At 44.9% G+C, this 17204-nt stretch overlaps 1 protein-coding gene across 10 annotated transcripts in view; it reads left to right on the plus strand.

Moving 5' to 3' along the window:
• LOC113544364 (collagen alpha-1(XIX) chain) overlaps positions 1-15425 on the plus strand; it is a 270413-nt gene extending 254988 nt beyond the window's left edge. For 8 of the 10 annotated variants that reach the window (XM_053230916.1, XM_053230909.1, XM_053230915.1 and 5 more), the window contains one exon: positions 5902-7163. Coding sequence is in view for 8 of the 10 variants with exons in the window: in XM_053230909.1 (XP_053086884.1) it covers positions 5902-6002 (101 nt within the window). In the remaining 2 variants the exon portion in view is untranslated. Of the gene's footprint in view, positions 1-5901; positions 7164-14982 lie in introns of those variants that run through there. The other 2 variants (XM_053230917.1, XM_053230913.1) reach the window with 2 other exon arrangements.
• Positions 15426-17204: the final 1779 nt, after the last annotated feature.

A 17204-nucleotide genomic window follows, 5' to 3' on the forward strand; every position in this document is an offset into this window, starting at 1 on the left:
GTGGAAAGCCTTCCCAGAAGAGTGGAGGTTATTATAATAGCAAAGGGGGGCTAAATCTGGAATAGGATTTTCAACAAGCACCTATAGGTGTGATTGGTCACATGTCCACATACTTTTGGTCATATAGTGCAAGTTGGACTGTGTGAATTGTAAGTCCTTAAAGGAGACATGAAGAAAGTTCATTTAAGCCAAATTGAAAGATTGAGTCTCCTGAAGAGATTGAAATATGATGGCTCTGGCTGACACTAAAACTCTCTAGAAATTAGTTTTATTGGAATTCTCCAGCCTCAGCAATGTCTGAAAATGGGTCTGGATTGGTCCTACTATCTCAAAGGCTCAGATTACAGGCTCTAAAATAGCCATGGCATCCAGCAACAAAGAGGCCAAGGGTAACGCTCAACATGCTACCTACACCATGCTTCACTGTGGGGTAATGTTCTTAGGGTGATGAGCAGTGTTGAGTTTCTGCCAAACACACAGGTTTTCTGTATTGCTTTTCTACAAAGTCCAGTTTTACAGTGTCCAGGCTATGGTTTTCCTGTACAGCTTCCCCCATCTGAGCTGTGACTCTTTCTTTCAGAGCTATAATGGCATCTTGGTTGCCTCTCTTACTAATGTGCTCCTTACCTGGTCACTGACATTTGGTGGATGGCCTCCACTAGGCAGTGTTGCAGTTGTGCCATACTATTTCCATTTTTAATAATGGGTTTAATGGTGCTAAGTGGGGATGTTCAAAATTTTTTGAAACCTGACTGATATTTTTCAGAGCATTGTCCCAGACTTCTTTTGGAAGCTCTTTGTTCCCCTTCAGGAACTCGAGCTGCGTCACGAAACGCTATGGGAACGCTCCCGCGTGACCGTGCTCTGAATCACGTGTCTAATCCGTCCAATGGATGGGCGAGACGTCACGGGCGGGGTGACGTAGTGACCTGGAAGCATAAAAGCCCGAGCGGCGAGCCCCGCGTTAGCTTCCTGTTTTCAGCAAGCGCTCTGTGTTTATTGTCTGTCTATTTTTGTCTTTTGGTGTTTTATCGTTGGCATGCCTAAAGCCAAGGATAAGACGAAGGGCGAGAGCGGGCAGCGCTTCAGGCCGTGTGTTCCTCCCTGTCCGCGATTTATTACGGGCGGGGATACACACAGCCGAGGCAGAGCGGCGGTTGCACTCATGGGGCTCGCAGATGGACCTGGCGGAGGGAATGGAGACGGGCCCGTCCCTTTCTCCTTCCTCACCCTCCAGGTCCTCTGTCCCCTCCCTGGGCTCGGAAGCACGCTCTGCGGTTTCTTCCCCCCGGGGAGCGGACTCGGCGCTCCACCTATCGTCCTCCGAGGAGGTCGATGTGGAGAGCGTCGACCCTGAGCCGCAGTCTCCTCAATACGGGGAGCTGCTCGAGGTGGTTGCACGGGCAGTCGCTAAGCTTAGCATTGACTGGCCCGCTGAGTCACGGCCTGAGCCTCAGGGCTCTAGACTGGAGGAGCGTTTTTTGCGCAGTAGGCCGCCACCTCCGCCCCGGAGCCTGCCCTTTTTTCCGGACCTCCACACTGAGATGTCGAGGTCCTGGAATAGGCCATTTTCGGCCCGGTTGTTCAGCCCCACGTCTTCCCATTACGCTAATGTGGAGGGGCTGGACTACTCCGGCTACAGGGCGATGCCCAGGGTGAACAGACGCTAGCCAGCTATCTGTCCCCTGCTGCTGCATCGTCCCTGAAGGCTCCGGCGTTGCCTACCAAGCCGCTGCGGACCACCTCAGCGCTGGTAGGCAAGGCGTACACGGCAGCAGGTCAGGCCGGTGCGTGTCTGCACACCATGGCAGTGTTACAGGCGTACCAGGCTGACCTGCTTAAAGAGCTGGATGAGCAGGGGGAGGGTACGTCTGAGCAGGTAGCTGAGCTCAGGCGGGCCGCTGATCTGTCCCTCCGCGCCACCAAGGAGACCGCCCGTGCTATCGGTCGGTCTATGGCAGTCCTGGTGGCGGCGGAGAGGCATCTCTGGCTGACCCTGTCCGATATGAAAGAGAAGGACAGGGTCGTGCTCATGGACGCCCCGCTTACTCCCTCGAGCCTGTTTGGCGACGCGGTAGACTCCTTCGTCGAGAGATACCAGCAGGCCCGTGCTCAGGCGGAGGCGTTTCAGCGGTTCCTCCCCCGTCGCTCTCTAGCTCGTGGGGCTGCCGGGCGGGGGCAGCGACGCGGCGTACACCTCATCTTACGGTGCCCGGGTCCCCCCAGTGCCCTCAGGAGGTCGATCTGCCAACCCTGCCACCTATGGTGCTTCAGGGCGCAGCGGTCTCCGGCGAGCGCCTCTCCCAGTTCTCGCCCGGCAACGTAGCGGGTCTGGGAGGCTCGCGGCCTCTCCTGAGGCCTTCGCAGCGGTTAGCTCATTTCCCCCATGTCGGTTCGCCGCCTCAGGGCACCCAGCTAACCGCTTCTATTACACCAGAGGTCAGTCTCGAGAGGCTGATTCCCTTAGTGAGCTTTCTGGCAGCGTGGAAACTTCTGCCGAATGTGTCTCATTGGGTCCTGCGTACTGTAGAAAGAGGCTACCGAATTCAGTTCGGCTCGCCTCCACCTCGTTTTTCTGGGGTTCTTCCCACTGTGGTGGGTCCCGAGCAGGCTCTGGTATTGGAGCAGGAAGTACGTACTCTCCTGAGGAAGGAGGCCATCGAGGTGGTCCCTCCTCACGACAGGGAGTCAGGGTTCTACAGCCGGTACTTCATTGTTCCCAAGAAGGGGGGAGGGCTGCGTCCCATTTTGGACTTGCGGCAATTGAACCTCTCAGTCGCTCGACTGAAGTTCAGGATGCTTACGGTCACTCAGGTCGTGTCTCAGATCAGGTCCGAGGACTGGTTCGTCACGATCGACCTAAAAGATGCGTATTTCCACATCTCCATCCTTCCCCCGCACAGGAAGTTCCTGAGGTTCGCTTTCGGGGGCGAAGCTTACCAGTATCGGGTTCTTCCCTTCGGCCTAGCACTCTCACCCCGCACCTTCACGAAGTGCGTGGATGCTGCCCTGGCTCCTATGCGACTACGGGGCATCCGCATACTGAACTATATCGACGACTGGTTGATTTTAGCTCATTCAGAGCAGATGGCGGCTCGGCATCGAGATGCCGTTCTCGCCCATATGAAGGAACTGGGGTTAAGACTAAACGCCGAGAAAAGCGTGCTTTCTCCAGCTCAGAGAACCGCTTATCTAGGCGTCGTGTGGGATTCGACCACGATGCAGGCACGTTTGTCTCCTGCTCGGATCGAGTCGGTCCTCACAGCGGTCGCGAGAGTGAAAGTAGGCCGGTCACTCACTGTAAAGCAGTTTCAGAGACTGCTGGGCCTATTGGCAGCTGCATCCAACGTGATACCATTTGGCCTGCTGCACATGAGACCCCTACAGTGGTGGCTCAAGACCAGGGGGTTTTTCCGAAACAGAGGAAACCCGCTCCGCATTATCAAGGTGCCTTAGCTGTGTGGAGAGAACCTGGGTTCTTGTCTCAGGGCCCGGTCCGCGGCTATTGCGGCCTGCCACGCCCCTCTCGATGGCCAGTCAGTGGGCAGGCACCCCTGGGTGACACGTTTCCTCCGCGGTGCGCTGAGGATCAGACCTCCAGCTCGATCTCGGGTCCCCTCGTGGGACCTGGCCGTGGTTTTAGAGGCTCTCTGCAAACCCCCCTTCGAGCCCATAGAGGAGATTTCGGACCGTCTTCTGACGTTGAAAACTGCCTTTCTCTTGGCAATTTCCTCTCTTAGGAGAGTGGGGGATCTTCAGGCCCTCTCGGTGGCCCCTTCCTATTTAGACTTTGCGCCTGGTTTGGCCAAAGCATTCTTGTACCCCCGAGCGGGGTACGTACCGAAAGTCCCCTCCTCGGCACCACGGCCGGTCGTGCTGCAGGCTTTCTGTCCTCCTCCCTTTAGGGAGCCCGACCATCGGAAGCTCAATTGTACGTGTCCAGTGCGAGCACTGGACGCGTACGTCCACAGAACTGCCCTGTGGAGAAAGGCGGACCAGTTGCTTGTTTGCTTTGGTCCCCCTAAGAGGGGTTTTCCTGCTTCTAAGCAGACCCTCAGCCGGTGGATTGTAGAATCCATTTCTCTGGCTTTCGAGTCCTCTGGTCTCCCCAGTGGGAGTCAAGGCTCACTCTACCCGAGCGGTGGCGGCCTCTAAGGCCTTTCTGGCAGGTGTGTCCTTACAGGACATCTGCAACGCGGCGGGATGGTCCACGCCCCTGACCTTTGCCAGGTTTTATGACCTAGATACCCGAGCCACTCCCGGCTCCTCTGTCCTTGTGCCTTAGGCTTGCCTCCTCCTGGAGGCAGGGACTTGTAAGTCTGGCGGCGTGGATATACTCGTTCCCATAGCGTTTTGTGACGCAGCTCGAGTTCCTGAAGGGGAACGTCTCCAGGTTACGTATGTAACCATGGTTCCCCGAGGGAACGAGACGCTGCGTCTCGGTGCCACACTTCCGGCGTCCCTGCGGCGCTTGCTTCATTTTCCAGTAAGCTAACGCGGGGCTCGCCGCTCGGGCTTTTATGCTTCCGGGTCGCTACGTCACCCCGCCCGTGACGTCTCGCCCATCCATTGGACGGATTAGACACGTGATTCAGAGCGCGGTCACGCGGGAGCGTTCCCATAGCGTTTCATGACGCAGCGTCTCGTTCCCTCGGGGAACCATGGTTACATACGTAACCTGGAGATGGTCTGTTTGTTTAGGTTTTCTAAAGAGCTCATATAAACATGTATTTATATTAACATCAGATGACATTTAATTGCACACAGGTCCAATTCAAGTATTCAGGTTTGAGTTAAGTGCATGCAAAGAGGATTTAATACCAAAACATTGGTATTCAGACATTGCACATAACTACATACTTAAGTGCTATTCAGAAGTTATGCGAAAGTTATGCACATTAAATACAAAAATATGAAAAAATTAATGAAGTGTATCGTCCACAAAAACATTTATTTATTTTTTTGTCCTCACAAAGGACATTGGAAGAGACAGACTCTTAATCTGAGACATTGCTCTCAAGCACCAAACTTTTTTTATAGATGAAATTATGAATTAACATAAAGTGAGCTGTAAACGTAGCAGGTTAGTTCTTGAGCAGATTGTCTTTTAAAAAGTCGATATGTTTTCTTTATACATTGAGGAGGGGAGCATATTGAATGAAGAAAACAGTGGCATTATTTTATTAATTTGATAAATAAAAACGTGAATTAAAAGCATGATAAAATATCATGATATTATATAATAAAATTGATTTAGTATGTCTTGGCTTGACTAAGTTGTGTCTACAAAAAGAGTTATTGATGGCGTAGATGGTATTGAACCCCCCCTCCTCCATCACCGACACTTCTGCACAAGAAAAAATCTGGCAACCTCTGAGGCATGAACTACATGCAGGTAATTTGTATAATCTGAATGGGGCACATAATATCACGTAAATTGGGTAAATGTTGCATATCATGTAAATATTGACGTAACTTCTGGATGTCGAGATTGACCCATCAATGGCAATTAAGTAGTGCTGGAATTTAATCAAGAATTAAATTAAGAGTTTAATTATTTATTAAATTTTAAAACAATCAAAAATAAATCAATCAAACCTTAACCACTAAGCCACGTAATAGTGTATATTGTGTTCAGAAAGTGTTTTTATTTATTTATTTTCTTTTTACTTATTTTGACTCCTCTCTTCTGAACGAGATTGATTTAACATTGTGAAGTGGCTGTTTCAGTATAGAAAGATGGTCAAAATCTGTGAAAAAGATCACTATAATAAAAAAAAATAATAATTTGGGTATACAGTATATTATACATTGTTAACAGTGAATGGTATTTAAAATGAATGAATGGTATTTAAAATGTCATCATTCCTCTTTATTAAATTCCACTTGTTTTCCTTCCAGGTCCACCTGGAATAGGACTCCCAGGGCCTCAGGGCCCACAAGGAAGATGCGAACCAGATGACTGCACCCATGCTTTGCCCCACACCAACCGGGAGGTTTAGAATCCATTCTGTAGCCTCTCAGGCAAAGTCAAGTGTGGATCCCACAAAGAGCAAAAGTCCACCTCTTACTCAGTATAAAACAGCAGCCACTGACACAGGAAAAAGAGCATATCGTCCTTGATGTGTTGCCAAATCCATGGCTCATTTTTACAATCAGCATAGCACCTCAGTTTCTGTTCATTATTACTTGCATAATTTTCTCCCATGTGTGACCAAATGTATTACATACTAGACAGTTATTCTCAGGGTTTTTTTTTTTTTTTTTTTTTTTTTTTTTTTTTTTTTTTTTTGAAAGGGCAGGATATATAAGCTAGGTTCTTAAAATCATAAATTCTTATTTACCTCAGCTTTTTATGCAAGAGAAACAAAATAGATTAATTACAGGTGTGATGAAACTACAGAATATTAATAGAGCATAAATATGATAATGCATATTGTGTAAGTATAGTGTGTTTAGCTTAAAAAGTATGAAAGATTTTATTTATGTGTAGGTTCGCAAGTGTAGGCCAGAGCATTTGGGAAGGGCACTATTCTTGACAATGAAGAAAGGTTTTTTATTTGTTTCTTTGTTTGTTTGTTTCACCATCATTACTGTAAATATGGTGGCCATTTATTAAACATTTTTCTATATCTGTGGATGAGCAATTTTACTGCTTTCAATATATTGGAACCTAACATTAAAAAAGCATGTTACAATGGAAAAAGAACAGTATTCAACTGAACTACACAATACAGTAGGTTAAAACAAGATTGGTTTATTTTCATGTTTAAAATGTGAGGAAGGGAGAAGCATTTATTGTTTACAATAGAGCATGCAATCGAATCTTCCCACCCAGCTATTGAATTTGAATTAATTCATGCTGTATGTATATTTTGATTTGGCTGTATTTCAAATGCAAATACTATACAGTTGATAATTTTATGCAATGCTGTTTTTATTTTACAATATTTACCATCTTTGTCTGGTCTTTATAAGGTACTTGAACATTTGTCAACATGCCATATCCATCCTTATCTACACAACTCAAATGTTTTTCAAATGTTATACATTTTTACTGCATTGGATTAAGATGTGTCTATGCAAATTGTTTCATTATTTAGTAATGTTTTGATTAGTGCAAGGGTTGGGACTTTTTTTTCAATTAAAAAAGACCCTTTAGAGCTGTGCTACGTTTTGTGGGTTTTTTTATGAAGAGCTGTTTTATTAACATTAACAGACAGGTTTCAGAGAAACTGTTTATAGTCACTGTACTTTGAGCCAAAGTTGGTGGCCTTAAACTTTGCATAGTATTTATAGTGGATATAAAAAGCGTACACATCCCTGTTAAAATAGCAGGTTTTTGTGATGTAAAAAATTAAGCCATGATAAATCATGTCAAATCTTTTTCCACTGCAACTGAATTCAAAATGAAAAAACATTCAAACATAGTAACCTAATTAACATAAATCATTAGATCATACTGAATGCACAGCCAGCACTTTTGATCTGAAGCTAGAACTGGTTGTTTCTCTAGACAAAATATTAATTGTTGGAGACTTAAATATTCATTTTGATAATCAGAAAGATGCTCTGAAAACAGAGGTTGTGTCCATTCTAGATTCAGTACATTCAGAATATAATATAATATAATAATGGTGGATACACTCTTGATCTAACACTAAAATTCAGCTTAAATATAGAATATATAGTCACATTTCCACAATCTGCTCCAGCACATTTCCACAATCTGCTCCAGCACAATCTGCTCCAGTGTCTTAAACATTTTTCTATATCTGTGGATGAGCAATTTTACTGCTTTCAATATATTGGAACCTACTACTAACCTCTACTGTCACTTTGTGTTCTAGACTGATGGGTAGAAGGAGCTTTCTGGCCACTCCTTTCTCGAATAGAGTGTCTAAAGTTTGTGAAGCTGGAGCCTGGGTTGGTATTTTGTTATTTTTCTTATGAGTGGCAGGCGATCAAGATGGTGCTGTCTGGTACCTTAGAGTTTTCATTGATGGTTGGCTGTGGGAGACCCCTTCGTTCTTGGTTATTGGAGGCCAGGTGTTCGTCATCTCTGGCAGGAAGGTGGACCAAATGGTCATTGGCCTTTTGTTCCATCATTAGTCATAATAAGTCTGACTCATCCTTTTGGTCTATTTGGTCTAACCTATTTTCTAGGAACTCTTTCAGTAGTCTCATTAGTTCTTCTGTGTCTCCTGATGGTAAACTGTCCTGTTCTTGTGCATATTCAGTGCCGTGCCTCTCTGAGTAGTACAGAGATGGATTTCATTGTCGGTTACTCAGTCTAGTTGCTTCTGGATGTGTTAAGCGGCTGCCCTTGGACGTCCAGTTAGGTTCCCAAATTAGGTTAGGTTGAGAAGCGTGGCTGGTCCCATGACTTTTCCCACAAGTTGATTTGATACCTGGGTCTGTCATTGGCATGGAGGTCACAGTCTTTCCAGTCTTTATGGAGGAATCTGGCATTTTCATGACCATGGGTGTCTTCCAGTGCCAGGCTTGGTTCTTGGGTAATGACTTTCGAGACTGTAGATGTTTTGGCACCCTTTCTTGAAGCCATCTTCTGTTTGTCATAGGCCTTGTATGTTAGGTCCCGTAGCTGTTGGATCATCCTAGTGTGAGGGCAGGCCACAACACCTAGGTGATGACGTACTCCAGGATGCAGATTTCTTAGGAAGAGGGTTTTGAAGTTCATGTCTTCTTTCAGTTCAGGTTTGTTATGTGCCAGATAATAGGCTTGTTGGAGCTGGTTGTAGTAAGCTTAGGGAGTCTCTTGCTGACCCTATTTGGTTTCCACGGCAGCTAACAGTCAAGGTTCAGACTCTGGGTCTGCAAACTCTTTGATTAGTACCTGACGGATAGCTGATCTAACAATTTTGTGTGGGCTGCCGGTCTAGGAAGCTTCTCACCTCTGGCCTGGATGTTGTCCTCAGTAGAAAGAGCCTGTCTCTTTTGGTCACCTGAGGCCTCATTTCCAAGTGAAAGTCTTGCAGGTAGGTCTGGTACATCGTAACCTCTGGAGATTCAGGGTGAACTTGTTAATGTTCCTGGCCATACAGTCAAGGTCTTTTAGGGCCAATCCATGTATAGGTATGGGATCTGCATGGATGGATCCCTTTCTTCTGTTGGCAGGGATGAGTTTTCCTGTGAAGGATGGTGAGGTTCTGGGTTGTGCCCCCTCACTTCTTATGTCTGGTGTCAGCCCGTAAATGGGGACCCTGCTCTGCTGGGCAGTGGTGATGCCAGCAGGTGTCTCACCCTTCTTGGCTCTGGTTGCAGCTCATTGGCATGCTTGAGCTCCTTTTTGGCTGTGTCAACCTCCTGTCTGGCACGTTCGAGCCGCTGGGTCAGACTTTCAATTTCATCTCTTTCATTCTCCAGGTGGCCTTCCAAGGTCTTGATTTGGGGATTCTTGTCATTAATTTCAGACTTGATTTTCTCCAGTAGCTGCTCTGCATATTGGGGTTTGTCTGTTAAGTCCTTCTGGGCAGCCTTTTCTTCTTCCGTTTCATTTTCTGCCGGGATTTCTTGGAGCTTTGCAGTTTCTTTCTTTGTTTCTTGCTCCATCTCGTCAGATGCTTTGAGTCAGTCCTGGGCTTTCTCTGTCAGCTTGTCTATGTGTCTTTTGGCATGTGTCATCTCCTCTTGAAGGTGGGTGACCTGCTTGTTTCAGCTAGGCTATAAGGATGTGGCTTAGGGAGCCTGTGATTTTGTCTAGCCTATGTGTGGTGGAACAGCTAAGTGTTGTTTCAGTGATTGTAATTGTGAACCTCTAGTGGAATGTGTTGATGACATGTGGTCTCAATGAAGGAGAATAACTAGTGGGACTGAGTCTTTCTTACTGCAATACAAGTCAAAACGAACAACAAAAGGGGAAACCTGAAAAGAAACAACAAAAATTTTCTTGATGAAAGAACTTTTCCTGTTCTTTCATCAATTTCAAAATCAAAGGAACTAGATTTAGGCTAAATAAATGAGGGGGTGATTAAGTTTAAACTTTACAACAATTTTCATGGGATGCTCTTCTTTTTTTGAGTCTATTGATGGTTTCAACAGGCTTGGTCTCTAAAATGGGACAGTTGCGATAGCAGAAGGCAGGGAAGGACAGGAAGTATGATTAAGGGAAGGCTCAATTGACAAGTGGATAAAGTCCACAAATAGGCTCTGCTGCCATTATGCTTATAGAATCAACTATAGTATAGAATCGTTTACAGTTGATGTACAACTATATATGGGAAATAAACTTAAAGTGAAGATAGCTGTCTCTGGTTAGTTTGAAACTCATAGTGAGAGATAGTAGTGTCCCCTATTGCTGGGTCTTAGGCGGGTTGTTCCTGTCCAAGTGGCCAAACAAGGACACAAGGGTGCCCTTAAATATGAAGTAATGATTGTGTGACTTTAACTTGATGGGAACATATCTACACTGTTCCAGTTAAATTTAATAGCTTTATTAAATTTAATTTAACACAATATGTAATTGTGGGTAAGTATTTTCCTTCTAGTGGAATGAACACTAGAAGGAAAATGAGAGAGACATATGAGGGGTAACCACTTTAACATTGCCCAAAACACCAGCTGTATGCAATTGCTGCAAGCCACAACATGCTAATCGCTAATCACTAACCTTTGAGACTAATGGTTTTAGCATAGACCTCAATGTAAACACTACTGCTTAGAGTAACTACACCTGAGAGTTTGTTTACAATATGGCATCGGCAGACTGCACATGCGCAGTTCAGAGCTACCCCGGAAGACTCTCCTAGGACTTCTGTGCCTGATCATAGCTATGGCAACCAAGACAAACAGTAGTTCATTAACACACTGTTTGATGCATGCAGTTTAAGCACTTCACATGAAATGTCGGTGCATTTCAACACTACGCAAATAACAAACACAACTTATAGCCCACTTTAAGGTAAGATGCTTAAAATCTCAGGGTTTCTTTGCTGTTGGTTACACAAAATTTGTAGTTTTAAAACAAAACTTAACATTCAAAACACAGTTGGACACTGACACAGCATTACAGACATATCTTTCAAAACTACTCTGTGAGCAGACACAAATGGACAAGCATAGGTTCACTAGTATAATGGTTAAGCCAGGGATAGCGTAGTTGAATTGGCAATGGAACACACACCTGTAATCAACTTCACTATAACATAAGGCCTTCTAGGAAGAAAATGAGGAACATGCACAATTCTATCCCTACCACACTGTGAGGAGATTCCTTCATCCTGACAGGACCAACTTTAAATTCTCCGTTACTGCAAGTTAACAGTAGGGAAGCAAACCGAGTTATCACTTTCCATCTATTTGCACAGCAACCCGGCACAATTGCGTATATCACACATTAACACATCAGACTCGACTTTTCTGTCTCTGATCTATTATCCCCAATAATAGAAAAGATACACACCTATGACTGGGTCAATGCTTATGTAGTGAACAGCAGTTAAGATGGCATTCCAGGGCCCGGTTTATAACAGGGCACCTTTCTAATTGCCAGGGTGGAGAAAGGTTTGCCATATTATGATTGGATAATAGTGAACAAACATAAACAAATGCCTGACACCATCAGATAAGCTGCTAAGACAACTGCTAGACACCTCTTACAGGGCAGGGAAGGAAACCCCCCATCACCCACATCCACATGAGGAAGGACTTCTCATTGGACCATAAGATGACCCTAACCACCAAACTCATTCCTAAGGTTTAGGCCAGCACTGCCATAAAAATTCCTTAGGACCTCTGGATGCAGCAGCAGTGGCTGAAACAAAGAAAGGCCACAAAGACCCATCCAACATTAACAATTAGTCTGTTAGGGCCAGCCAGAAAATGTTGTAGGCATTAAGGGAACGGCCCTCTCCTGGTTTGTAGATGTAAATGGTGACTTCTCTACGCATACTAAGGAAAAGTTTGGTGTTCCGCAAGGTAACTAATGTTACTCTTAGTAACCTCTGACTGATGAAGGCATATATCATTAGCTCCTAGATGAGTAACTATCTTTGAGAACCTGTGTTTGCCTAAGATCCTGAGATTACCTGCTATATCCGGCACCCTGACTCAAATGAACAGTGATTTTTTTTGTGTAGTGATTTTTACTCAAGGCACGGATGACATAGTGAGTTTTGGTAACATGTCACTTAAGGTGGGTGTATGAGTGTGTCAGATGACCCCTCCCTCCTTTTACCTCAGGGCTTCAGCTAAGGAATTTCACCTTAATAAAATGAGAACAATCCGAAAGGACTGTTCATGGGTAGCCACAAATATAATTGGGTTTGCAAGTCAGGTGGCAATGCGATATGGTATCATGGGTATTTCAAAATGCTGGATGCCTCTGTAGACTCAAATTTATAGCCTAAATAGGTGGTGGGCTAAGCCTTCCTATCTGCTTTTTTCTAGTTGATTGATCCATGGCTTAAGATTGAATAAAAACTCTATTTCTTCATTATTTCATTTTTTTGTTGGCAAAAAATTCTGGCATTCTGAATTCTGAACCTTTTAAACATATATATAATAACTTATATAAACAGCTCTGACCCGTCGAGGCATGGACTCCACAAGACCTCTGACAGTGTGCTGTGGTATCTGGCACCAAGACTTTAGCAGCAGACCCTTTAAGTCCTGTAAGTTACAAGGTTGACTTTTTTGTCCAGCATATCCCACAGATGTTCGATTGGATTGAAATCTGAGGACTTTGGAGGCCAAGTTAACACCTTGAACTCTTTGTCTTCCTCAAACCATTCCTGAACAATTTTTGCAGTGTGGCAGGGCATATTATACTGCTGAAAGAGGCCACTGCCATTAGGGAATACTGTTGCCATGAAGGGGTGTAGCCGATCTGCAACAATGTTTAGGTAGGTGGTACATGTCAAAGTAACATTCACATGAATGCCCGGACCGAATATTTCCCAGCAGAACATTACCCAGGGCATCACACTTCCTCTGTCAGCTTGTCTTCTTCCCATAGTGCTTCCTGGTGCCATCTATTCCCCAGGTAAGTGACACACACACCCAGCCATCCAAATGATGTAAAAGAAAATGTGATTCATCAGACCAGGCCACCTTCTTCCATTGCTCCATGGGCCAGTTCTGATGCTATCATGGCCATTGTAGGCACTTTCAGAGGTGGACAGGGGTCAGCATGAGCATTGTGACCGGTCTGCGGCTACGCAGCCCCATACGCAGCAAGCTGCGATGCACTGTGTGTTCTGACACCTTTCTATCACAGCCAGCATTAACTTATTCAGCAATTTGTACTATAGTAGCTCTTCTGTGAGATCAGACAAGATGGGGTAGCCTTTGCTCCTCATGCACATCAGTGAGCCTTGGGCGCCCATGTTCATGTTGCTGGAAAGAGTCTAAAAAAGTCTGGTTGTCCTTCTTTAGACCACTTTTGGCAGGTACTACCCACTGCATACCGGGATCACCCCACAACGCCTGCCGTTTTGGATATGCTCTGACCCAGTCATCTAGCCATCACAATTTAGTCCTTGTCAAAGTTGCTCAGATCCTTACACTTGCCCATTTTTCCTATTTCCAACACATCAACTTTGAGAACTGATTGTTCACATACTGTCTAATATATCCCACCCCTTCAGAGGTGCAATTGTAATGAGATAATATTATTCACTTCATCTGTCATTGGTTTTAATGTTATGGCTGTTCAGTATGTATGTTTTCCAGTTTCCCACTAACGTGATAAACTGCATTTATTTGTCTCATTTACTTCGAGAGAAAGAGAAAAAAGCTTAGGCTTAGGCTATAATATAATCGGTAACAGGAACTAATTTCCTTTTAGGGAAACCTACTGATTTTTACAAAGCACCTAGACTTTAGACTCTTTCCATAAATGTTAAATAAATGTCTCCTTACAGAAAACTTCACCACATCAATTATTATGCACATTTTTAATCGTCATTTTGAGTTATTTTTCTCATGAAATCATAAGAAAAATAACTCAAAATGACTTGATTAAAATGACGATTAAAATGATTAAAAATAAAAATAATAACAAGTTCTTTTTTTGAGATCACTTAGCAGTAGCATACTAGCTTTACATTGTTGTGGTCAGTGGCACACTGTCTTATATTGGTATTCTGCAGTAATTACCTCCTATTTCTAAATATTTTCATCACCATTTGTCTTGTGAGCTGCAAAGCATTTAGGCAGCCTATCTCAATCATCAGGCAGTAACCCGTCCCAGTCCCTCAGATTGGCTGGCAATGAAACTGATCACTACTTTGTCCACGACGGTGTAGTTACAGATTTATGAGTCACCTTCTCAAGTGATGGACACTAATTTGAAAATTGTCTAGCACTGACAAACATAAGGCTAGATAGATTGATGTACTTTATTGATCCCGAAGGAAAAATTTGGGCAAAACCTAGTCAAACACAGTTAACCGAGGTCAGGAGTGAACCCAAGAGTTCAGAGGTGTAAGACAATAACGCTACCACTGCACCAGCTATCCATGGCTCACCTTAATAAAATGTGAATGTCTCAAGACAGACCCTGATTAAAGTAAAAATGGATGCACTCATCTGTGATTTACATCATGTATACCTAATCATGTATTTCAACATCATGAGAAAAATAAATTGTGATCTTGAGAAAACAACATATCTTCAGAGACACCAGAATATGGCTGAAATGAAGCCATGATCCCAAATTGTAGGCATTCATATTTTCACTGGAAAAATCTAGCTGAGGATAAAGGCCTGAATTGTACATGGTACAAACAGCATAGCTCAGAGACATACCCTTGAAAATGAGTAGAATCAATATTTTTCATTATTACATTTTCTTTTTTGTATTTTATGATTTTAGCACATTAATTTAACAAATAACAAATAAGAGATCATATTAAATTTACATTTCCAAATATTTTGAAAAAAGAAACAGTTATTCATTAACACATTGATTACAGCATTTTTGAAAATCATAAAACCATTTGTTTTTGTTTTTTGTTTCAGTTCGAAGATAGAATAATGAATGAATACAAAAGTACACAAGGGTACTGTTACGATCACCAGCTGGAGCGCCCATGAACTCCACTAGAGGGCACTCCACCCCGGACTCTTGCCCTTGTCTTCTGGACTCCATTTCCCATGTGTTCCTTGCCCCTCATGTGATCTTACCATGTGCTACCCTTGTTTGTGTGTCATGTTCTGATTGGTTCCTTGGTTTCATGTGTCATGTTCTCATTGGTTGGTTTTGTCATGTGTTCTCCTTGTCCTGTATAAGAGTTGCTCACCCACGCTCCTAGTTGGCTGATTATTGTGTGTTTATAGCCGTTCCTAGTTTCCGTGTTTCTGTGTCTCCTAGTTTACCTGTGTTTTGACCCTTGGACTGTTCTCCTTGTTTTTAATTGTTTGCTGCCTGCCCTGACCATTGCCTGTGTTTCGGATTACTCTTTTGTCTCTACCTTTGTCTATACTGTTTGCTGGTGGTCGACCCTGCCTGTTTTGACCACGTTTGTAATAAAAGCCTTGCATTTGCATCCCCAACTCTATTGTCGACCCCCATGTTACAGGTACGTAACTGAATGTTTCAAATTTAATATGAAAAAAGCATTCAGACTCACTAATCATTCTGTTTTTCATATTCAGGTTCAAAATAACATCCGGGTAACTTGCAGGCAAAAGCAGTCAAACACAGAACACCTCTCTGGTCCTCTACTCCTACCAGCGCCCTTCCCGCCTACACCCCCACCCACTCACACACACACACACACACACACACAAAACAATTGCTAAGTCTATGAGAGCTTATGCAGCTTACTGATGTGTTGCATTCCTAAATACAATCACCACTATTTCGGTTTTCAAGTGGCAGTTGTGTGAGGATCATGCACTGTCTTTAGTCCGGGGGCTGCAGGCCCGCCATCACAGTACCGCTTCCTGCTGACATATGGGCCCGGATGTTCCTCCCCAGCAAACATTTGCAAGAGCTTGGTGCCCAGCCTAGTCTCAGATGTGTCAGTGTGGACTGTGAATGGGGAGCTGGTGAGGGCCTTATTTAGGGCCTGGAAGGCCTGTTCTGCCTCGTCTGATCAGCACACCCGGTCTGGTTGGCCTTTCCTGGTGAGATTTGAGAGAAGGGAGGCTAAAGAGAAGTTAGGGACAAACCTCCGGTAGTAAACTGCCAACCCCAAAAAGGCATGTAGACTGTGGCAGGTGGCATTTTCGTGGATTGCCCGTCAGCCCTGCCTTACATAGCTCCCCCCAAGACCTCTCTGAGAGGTGGTCTGACCAGGTGCTGGAGTGGTTGTCAACATCATCCAGGTAATAGCATGGTGCTGGGCTCCAGGGGGACAGTAGGGCCGCTGTCATACAACAACTCCTGGTGGGGTTTTGATCTCATGCTGGACCAGATGCATCATCTTTGGGGTTGTGGAAAAGATGTCAGTGACCTGGTCCACTAACCCTGTCAGCTCTTGTCACTGTGCGCTTTGGGGAGAGACTGGCAAAAGCAGATAGCACTGGGGCAGGCTCAATCCATTTTTTAGCAGGTTGATATGGTAGATTTGTGTGTCTGCGCAATTACCGGTCTGTTGCAGGTGGTAATTCGTGGGGCCCACCTGCTCAAAGACCGTGCACAGGCCTTGCCAGCAGGCCAGGAATTTACAGTTGGTGCTTGGGAGTAGGAGGAGCATGCGGTCACCCGGCTGGAACTCTCAGGGCTACCCTGGCCAATTGTGTATCCGCTGCTGTTCTGCCTGGGCATCCTCCATGTGCTGTCGAACAATGGGGCCACTGAATCGATCCACTCCTGCATGTCTTGGCTGTAATCACTGAAGGTGCAGAACCCCATAGATACCTGGGGTGTTTCTCTCACAGCAAAAAAGACATAGGGTAGAAGGAGGTCCCAGTTCCTCCCTTCCTCATCTACCACTGTGCAACGTTCATTTGAGTGTCTGGTTGAAACTTTCAACCAAGCCATCAGTCTATGGGTGGTAGATGGACATCCTCAGGTGTTTCACCTGCAACGGCTGGCACAGATCAGACATTAAATGGGAAATAAAGGGCATACCTTGGTTGGTCAGAAGGTCCTTGGGGATCCACATGTGGCTAAAGTCCAGAAGGGCTGGAACAGGTGTGCCACCTACCTCCACAGTAATAGTGGGAGCTTGCAGTAGGGAGGAAGTGTGCAGGGCACATCTGGTTAGCCAAGACTTATTGGCCTGCTCTGGAGG

This window comes from Pangasianodon hypophthalmus, chromosome 28 (assembly GCF_027358585.1).
Source record: "Pangasianodon hypophthalmus isolate fPanHyp1 chromosome 28, fPanHyp1.pri, whole genome shotgun sequence".
Taxonomy (NCBI): domain Eukaryota; kingdom Metazoa; phylum Chordata; class Actinopteri; order Siluriformes; family Pangasiidae; genus Pangasianodon; species Pangasianodon hypophthalmus.